The 8278-nt window shown below is 50.0% G+C and overlaps 3 protein-coding genes across 3 annotated transcripts, besides 9 other annotated features; all 3 read left to right on the top strand.

Annotated features, from left to right (window-relative positions):
- Nucleotides 1–29: a microsatellite.
- Nucleotides 30–53: 24 nt separating this feature from the next.
- Nucleotides 54–138: a microsatellite.
- Nucleotides 139–228: 90 nt separating this feature from the next.
- On the top strand, nucleotides 229–2601 carry TraAM80_09390 (putative serine/threonine-protein kinase; the record flags this gene model as incomplete). Its single annotated transcript, XM_029386077.1, has 1 exon — nucleotides 229–2601. One exon carries the CDS (start codon nucleotides 229–231, stop codon nucleotides 2599–2601), a length of 2373 nt encoding a protein of 790 aa, XP_029234065.1.
- An 84-nt stretch (nucleotides 2602–2685) lies between these two features.
- Nucleotides 2686–2733: a microsatellite.
- A 204-nt stretch (nucleotides 2734–2937) lies between these two features.
- Nucleotides 2938–2966: a microsatellite.
- A 393-nt stretch (nucleotides 2967–3359) lies between these two features.
- Nucleotides 3360–3386: a microsatellite.
- A 203-nt stretch (nucleotides 3387–3589) lies between these two features.
- Nucleotides 3590–3621: a microsatellite.
- A 53-nt stretch (nucleotides 3622–3674) lies between these two features.
- On the top strand, nucleotides 3675–5261 carry TraAM80_09389 (putative choline dehydrogenase; the record flags this gene model as incomplete). Its single annotated transcript, XM_029386076.1, has 1 exon — nucleotides 3675–5261. The coding sequence occupies one exon, from the start codon at nucleotides 3675–3677 to the stop codon at nucleotides 5259–5261; it is 1587 nt and encodes a 528-aa protein (XP_029234064.1).
- Nucleotides 5262–5275: 14 nt separating this feature from the next.
- Nucleotides 5276–5293: a microsatellite.
- Nucleotides 5294–5978: 685 nt separating this feature from the next.
- Nucleotides 5979–6020: a microsatellite.
- A 70-nt stretch (nucleotides 6021–6090) lies between these two features.
- TraAM80_09388 (uncharacterized protein) lies at nucleotides 6091–7503 on the top strand (the record flags this gene model as incomplete). Its single annotated transcript, XM_029386075.1, has 1 exon — nucleotides 6091–7503. One exon carries the CDS (start codon nucleotides 6091–6093, stop codon nucleotides 7501–7503), a length of 1413 nt encoding a protein of 470 aa, XP_029234063.1.
- A 338-nt stretch (nucleotides 7504–7841) lies between these two features.
- Nucleotides 7842–7868: a microsatellite.
- Nucleotides 7869–8278: the final 410 nt, after the last annotated feature.

The raw sequence follows: 8278 nt of genomic DNA, 5'->3' as shown, positions 1-8278 counted from the left end.
TATATATATATATATATATATATATATATGAGGGAAAGTGTAAGAGGCACCCATTTTATTTATGATTTCTTTGTGCGTGTGTGTTTGGTTGTACTCTTTGTTTTTGTTTTGTTTTGTGGATCGTTGTGTCTGTTTGTTACCGTTCATCATTGCCCACACGTACAGTAGCGCCCCGCACACATTACACACGCACCTCAGTCGTGAAACGGGAGCGGCGTTAGGTTTCAGATGGAGAACTACGTCCCAATACGGGTGTTGGGCAAAGGAAGTTTTGGCTCGGCCTGGCTCGTGCAACGGCGCAGTGATCGGGTACAGTTTGTTGCGAAGGAGGTGCGCCTTCTTGGGATGAAACCTGGGGAGCGGGAAAGTGCAAAACACGAGATTGACGTCCTGCGCACCCTCAATCACCCCAACATCACCCGCTACGTGGACCACTACGAGCGAAACGGTTCGCTTTATATTGTGATGGAGTACGCCAACGGTGGCGATTTGTATACCAAAATTAGGAGCCGTAAGGGGGCACGTTTCACAGAAAGGGAGATTTTGCATTACTTTTCCCAGCTTTGTCTCGCGCTTCTTCACCTGCATGAGCGTCACATTTTGCATCGGGACCTTAAGACCCAGAACGTCTTCTTGACGAAGGATGGAGTGATAAAGTTAGGGGACTTTGGCATCAGCGCCGTCCTGCGGAACACCTTTGAGCTGCGACGAACGGTGTGTGGGACACCCTACTACTTCTCCCCCGAGCTTTGCCTCAATAAGCCGTACAACAACAAGAGTGATGTCTGGGCGCTGGGATGCATCTTGTACGAACTCACAACACTCACGCACGCCTTTGATGGAAATAATATGAAGGCGCTCGTGCAGAAAATCCTAAAGGGGATGTATCCCCCAATACATAGCAGTTACTCGCAGAATCTCTCCACGTTGATTTCTACCATGCTGCAGATTGACCCAAGGTTGCGTCCCAACGTTAGTCAACTTATTCTCCTTCCATATATTCGTGACTCTCTGTCGAGTCTGCAGAGAGCTGTGCAGGTTGCCCATCACGATCATAAACCGTTTGGACCACAGGGAGGAAAGGAGGAGCCTGTCCACCCGCCGTCACCGCCATCGTCACCGCAGGAAAGGATGCAACAAGCCGAGGACCGACGGAGGGACGAACAGGCGAAGACGATGAAATTGGCGAGGGAGCGACAACAGTTGCGGCAGCAACTGGAGCAGCGACAACGCGAGAACGAGGAGCGGTTGCGGCAAATACAGGTGCACCAGCGGCAGGCCGAAATAGAACGCAATCAGCGGAAAAAAGAGTTGGAGGCACGTATACGCGAGCAACGACGAGAAGCAGAGAAACGCGCCAAGGCGCATGCCATCGTTTACAAACAACGAGAAGAGGAATGGGAACGCAACTTGCGGGAACAGGTAGAGGAGTACAAGCACAGGCAGCGTGAAGAGGAACGTCTTGCACGCGAGAGAGCGGGGCAGGGTGCTCTTCGTGAGAGGCTTCTCAAGAACGATCCCACCAACAACAACAATGAGAAGTGTAATGGGGACCTTGAGATGCACGCGCCCGCAGTTTCCGCCAATGCCGTGGAGTTGTATCGGGAGATGCGGCGTCAGGCTGCTCTGAACAAGCAGCGTGTGCTGGAAGACATGAGGGGGTTACCGGAGCGTGTGGATCCGCCTGTCGTTTCCGTTGCGGAGGGGATGAAGCACGTGCCTCAAGCCTTGCTAGAGCCTTCACCGCATGCTCGGCAGCATCATATTAACTCGTTGGGGAAGATGGAACCAGCGGAGGCGGAGGAGGTGCGGCGTCAGGTGTACTGGCAAATGCGACGTGAGGCTCAAGAGAATAAGAGACGAGTACTTGGCCTTGAAGAGGCTTTAGGCGTAGCGCTGCCAAAGCACCTAGCACCATTGCCACATCCGCCACAAGTAGCACCGCAACAGGAGCCAAGGCAGGAGCAACAGCGCGAGCAACATCAGGAAGCACCGCCGCCACCACAACAGGAACAGGAGCAGGAGCAGAGACAACCATTGGAGGAATCTGCGGAGGAAGGAGAAGTGGTGGTGTGTGCAAGGCCTCTAGTGGAGAACGGGGCGCCTTGTGCTCCGACACCCTCGACGGCTGCAGAGGAGGAACCTGGCTGCACATCCGCAAATGGTGAGACAGCGACACCTGAAGGCGACAGTGCAGGGAAGAAGCGGGATGAGGACTACAGCGCTCTGCAAACTGCTATTGACGCTGCATTAACGCAAGAAGAGCAGCGTGCGGAGGTGAAGGACTTTAATGATGAGGCCTTCTTCGACGCAGACCCGTCAAAGTTTATGCTGGATGGACAGACACTTGTCCTTCCAAATGTGCAAGCAACGGATCCACTGATGCATCGCATCGAATCACTTCGTTTGTTCCTTGAGGGCCAGTTGGGCGAGTCTGCACTGATAGCCTCGTACCGTCAAATGAACAACATAACCGCGGACGATGACGAGGCGATGCAGCGTGTGGCAGACATGCTTCCGGAGGAGAAACAAAAATTTATTCCTCTAATTGGACAACTGATTGTGTGCGAGGATGCATTTAATCGTCAGCTTCTACAGTAGCCCTAGACGGTTGGTGAACCTGTTCTTTTTCCCCACACGCTATTTACACACGCTATTGCGGCTTCCCTGTTCATGAATACAAGTTTGTTTGTGTGTTTTAATTTGCTTATTTTGTTGTTGTTGTTGTTGTTGCTTCTGTCTGCGCCCGGCCTCTGCATCTCTTTTTCATCGAACCGAAATAGTTATAACAATAACATTATGAATATGGCGTAGATCATTTTTGTTTTTGTTTTTTGTTGTTGTGTGTTTGGTGGCGTGAATGAAAGGTGTAAAACGTGTGCGTCTGTGTGGGTGTATCAGCGAAGGCGTGTTGGGCGGGTTTATTTCTTCCACTGAGTTGTTGTGTTGTTGTTGTTTTTTTTTTTTGCAGGGATATGTTGTGCCCCCGGGTAGCATTACGTCTTTTCGCTTCTTTTCCCCGTGGTGTGGTTGCCTTTGCAGTCTGGATAGCATACTTCCACGTCTGGGACAGAGTTGTCTGTATTTGCTATGTTTGGTTTGTTATGTATCTTCTTCTTCCCATTACAATTTTTATTATTCTTCCGGTGTTTTGTCTGCCCTGCACGGAGCCAGGCGAACACAGAATGTTGTGGCTCTGAAGTGACCATTTTTATGGAAGCGAGTGTCGAACCCCTCCCGTGCAAGGGAATTGAGCATATGTCTTTACCAGACGTGGCATGCTTCTTTTTTTTTTTTTGTTCTTGCTTTTCTCCACCTTAGCCCCTTGAACTTTATTGTGGGCACTGCGTCGCAATATATGCGTGTGCGTGTGTGTGTGTGTGTGTTTTTCAGTGCCACAGGAATAACGTCACGCACCAGGAAAAGGAAATGAGCGACCCGAACTAATTTTTGTGAGGGGGGATTGCAATGTGTGCGAGCGCATTAGAGATGAATGTCGTCCTTTTACTTTCTTCTTCACTGTGTTTTTTTTTTTTTCCACTTGCCTGTCGTGGTGGTGTGTACTGTTTGCTTCTACACACACGCACACATACATAAGTTTATATATATATATAAATATATCGGTGGCATAGGAAAGGGCTGATAGCAACCCCGCGTAGCGGAGCTGGAGTGGAATGTATCGCACTGCTGCTTTGCGAAAGGCGACGTACAATGTTGCTGTGGTGGGCGGCGGGCTTACCGGTTGTCTTGTCGCCGGGCGTCTTGCGATGGAGAATGTGACGACCGTCGTTCTTGAGGAGGGTGACGACATCCGAAAGAAGCCGCGGTGGTACCGAAACACTCCCTGCAGTCTCCTTATTCACCGTTTTGCGAGGCGCAACTATGAGAGTTGTGAAAATGTGACGACGCCGCAAAAGACGCACAGAGCAGAGGACACGCCGGTGCCTGTGACGATTCCCACCCCACGAGTACTTGGCGGGGGTGGCATTATGGGCGGCCGTTCGTGGAACCTAGGTGATCAAAAGGATTGGGATGGTGCGGGGTGGAGCTTCCGCGAGGAGTTGCTCCCTCGAGTGCAGCGGCTTGAAAACTTGGAGGATTCTCCTCCGCACCGTGGACGGCACGGCAAATTTTTCATTTCACGCTCCAAGGCACTCTCTCCTTTTTTTAAGTCATTTTGTGAGGCGATGTCAAAGGACACGGCTCTGACCCCTGGGTTTAATCGAAAGGAGTACCATGTTCGCCCCGGTTGCGGGCGTGCTGAGACATTTGTAGACCAACGATCTGGAGTTGCTCACACAACCCTGCAGAGCTACTTGATGGATGCTATCACCCTTAAGCGCCCCCTGGAGGTCGTCTGTAACGCGCGGGTCATTGGCATCAACGCAAAAGACAACGATAAAACGACCACCACGGGCGTTTCCTATGTGTTGCCCAATGGTGAGACCAGGTGTGTTGACGCCGACACTGTCATTTTATGTGCTGGAGGAATTGGGACGCCGCGCCTGCTTGCCTCTTCGCAGGGAACACTTTCTATTGATCCCGCCGTGGGCACAAATTTCTGGGATACACCACAAGTCAATATGCAGTTTCGAACCCGCATTCCGCTGAGCCACAACTGTTTCATGGAGCCTCTTGTACAGATGTGCGTGGGGCTGAATCTCATGTATGGCAAGCCTCTCCCTGCGCTGTGCTCTGCGTACGATGACATGATATGTTATTGGTCTAGCACTGGGGATCAAACCCCAGACGTGAAATTTATTTTTCAACCCTTCACGATGAACAACGACGGCTCCACTCCATCAGACGGGGCGCATGGGGTGCAAATCATTGCGCAGCTGTTGCGCCCCAAGAGTCGTGGTTGCATCCGTGCCGATGGAACGATCGACCCCCAGTATTTGACGCACCCGGATGACGAAAAGGCCCTTCACAGGGCGGTTGCGCATATAAATAAGCTGGCCACAGCGCTTCCGCTCTCAAACATTTTTACTGGTGTGATTGGTGAACGCTTTGAGTCCGCCAGCATCTACGGAGGGGCGTCATTTCCCGTCTTGAACCCAGCTACATTTAGGGTGAAAAACACAAGCAATGTTTACGTGTGCGACGAAAGTGTCCTGCGATCTCCGCTATTGGGCGATTCACTGCCGTATATGCTGGCGCTGGGAGGGAAGTTTGCCGATGAATTTCTGCGCAAACCTGACGTGCATAGCAAGAGGGAGGCTGCAAACAAGGAAATGAACAAGGCGCGGATTATTTACTGAGCTACGCGTTGTTAATATATATATATATATATGGTTGGTTTCTTTTACAGATTCTACCACTAGTTGTTGTTCCTGTTCTTACGCGCGTGTTTATATCCATTGAGAGAAATGCAATGGAACTTTGTTTTCGCCCTTTCACCTTGACTCTGCTTTGTCGCCAGTCTTGGGGGAGGGGGAGGGGGGGCGTGAGGCGTCTCAAGTGTACGGCATTTTGTCTGTTTGTCACTCTTTCACCGTCAATTAGTATTGCTGCTGCTGCTTTTATTGATGTGCTGCCTTGCCTGAATTGTTCTTTCCCTTTACTTTGTTCAGGTGTGTTTTAAGCAGGTAGCACTTAAGCGTCAAGGTGCGACGTTCGTCTTCTCACATTGTTTTAGGTCGTTTTTTCCCCGTTTTTATTTTTTGGACGTCACCGCCCAGAGAGAAGCAATTGTGACGGTGTTGTTGCGCGGGGGAAGCGACTGGGCACGCAGGAAACATCCGACGGAGGCCAAGAGACGAAGCAGCAAGAGTGGCGCGGCAGCGAGGACACATTAAGGAGCGGGAGGAGAAGCATTAAAAATAAAAAGAAAAAGAAGGGGTTGTGAAACACACCGCATTCACAACTCAAAAAAAGGAGAAAGGGGCGTTTGCTCGGGACGAATAGAGCCAGTCAAAGAGGCGCAGGAGTCTTTTTCAGCACCAGGGAGTGGAGTAGCGCGGAAGATTATTTGCTGATATTATTGTGGTTATTGTTATTGTTATTATTATTATATTTTTGTGCGTGTTTGGTTTGCGCGTTGTTGTGTTTCCGTTCCCTTTGCCACTGGCCTGCGCAGCGTTCTTCAAAATGCGGGAGGGAGCCTCAATATTGTCGACATCTAGCATGGTGGCAGGCACCCCCCAAACAGATGGCCTCATCCAAGAGTTGGGAGAAGCCGGGCCGCCGAGCAACGTCCGCAGGCAGTTTGCCATTCCCAAACTGGATGAGAAGCAGCTTGAGATGAAACTCCAGGAAACACACGGAACCGCCACCTCGTATGACTTGTTTGAAGGAGTAGTGAGCAGCGGTTCGAAACCAGTAACAACAACCTCTACGGCAGCGACAACGACGGCGACGACGACGGAAGCAAGTTCCACACCACTGAATTTAAATGCCTCAGCGTTTGCGCTGGGGACGGGAAATAGACACGGTGGCGCAAACAGGATTGCCATTGATAGTCCCTCCGCAGCCACCGCTGCTTTGTTAAACATGCAATGCCAAGCTCAGCAATACCAGATTCCACATGTGGCCCAAGCTGACCAAGAGGTTTACCTCTCACAAAGTCTGCTTCAAGTGTGTTCTCGGGAGGTATTGTTGTGGGTCTTGCACTCACTTGTGGAGGAGTCTCCAGGGCTTGCTCCCTACATTCGAATGCGCTGTGAAAAGGCTCTACTTCTGATGTTCCAGCAGCAACAGCAGCAACAGCAGCAGCAGACCACAGCGGTGGGGACCTTTGCAACATATGCTACTGGTGCAGGTGCAGGCGCAGGCGCAGGCGCAGGTGCTCCTACAGGGACTCCATCATGGCCGTCACATATTACTGCGAGCAATTATGGAAGCCCACGAGGTTCCTCATACACAGGCGCTGCATCTCCTCAAGTAGGTAGTGCTCGTAAGGGGCGGGGAAATAAGGCTCGGGAGGAGGGAATTTGCAGCTTGCATAACAATGTGCGTTCCATGAATCACTTGCAGCTTAATAAACAATCAGGACTATACGAGTGTGTGCATGGTTTTCATTGCCTTGAGGACGGAGGGTCTGCCGCTGTTACACCGTGCAACTTCAAAAATACCACTGTCGCAAGTAGTGTCAACCCAAGTGCCAACAAAAGCTACGTTACTAATTCCAGTTCGGGGGCTCAGCACGTTTTAAAGATGCCATCTTGGCAATCTCGGCAAACAAAGGAAGGCAAAAGTGTCTTCAATGAAAACTTTGGTATCATGAAGACAATGACCCCAACTGTCCCAACCATCCCAACTCCCCCTACCACCGCCACCGCAAGCAGCAGCAACAGCAGCATTCAGTGCAACAACAACAACAACCAAAAAAACGGTGGGTCATGTGTTGCTGAGTTAGATCTGAGCGGAAGCATTGACCCAGTGTGTCATGAGTCGGGTAAGGTCTACGCGAAAGGTGGCTCGCCGGGATTCAATTGTGACATGGATACATTGCAAAATATACTGCAAACTGTCCGTGAGCTAACCACAGAGGAAGGAGAATGACCGTGCTTGATGGAACATGCGGACGCACGCCTTGGAAGGAAACGTTGTAAAATTGGGTGGAGCTGATGAAGGAAGAGCCAGGTTTTTGTGGTCAATGGGAGCTTGTGTATCCCCTTCTTTGCCCCGTCCTTGTTATCCCCCCGTACTTGTTGTTGACTGCCCCCACCTTTGGCTAGCCTCCGTCTCATCTGCGCAATGCTTGAAAACTGCAATCAATTTAATTGGAACAAACGGGTCTAATCAGTGACGCCTAGAAGATCATAATACTGTGCAATGTCGATCTGCTTTCTCGACTTTTCTTCAGTGCCGGTGAGTGTGCGTCGTGTAGTGTTTGTATCCCCCTCCCCTCCCCTCCTCCTTCCTTCACTGTCTTATTTCCCTCTTTCTTTGTGTGTGTGTGCGAGAGACCGCACTGGTTTGTGTTGTTATTGAGGAGGGGGATGGAAAAGGACGGGGTGTAAAGAAGAAATTGGGGCCTGAGCCATAATCAGATGTACAAAATTTGTACTAAAGAAAAGTGTGAGAAGTGCGCAAAGCTAAACGAACGACAACAAGACGAAGAGAACATATAAAAACAAAAAGTTAAAAAATATATATATGAATAAAATAAAATAAACAAAAGAAAAATAGAATAAATAACACATTTAAAATGAATATATATATATATAATAATAATGTGTTCATGCTGTTTTTTCGTTTTTTTCCGTGTGACACGAAGGAGGGGAGAAAGTGCAGACGAAGGCAAAGAAGCAAAAAAAGAAAAAAAAAACGTAGG

This window comes from Trypanosoma rangeli (genome assembly GCF_003719475.1).
Source record: "Trypanosoma rangeli strain AM80 chromosome Unknown Tra_15.4_contig_00572, whole genome shotgun sequence".
Lineage (NCBI taxonomy): Eukaryota > Euglenozoa > Kinetoplastea > Trypanosomatida > Trypanosomatidae > Trypanosoma > Trypanosoma rangeli.
Note: the sequence above shows the minus strand (reverse complement) of the source record. Positions and strands in the feature narration are given on the sequence as shown.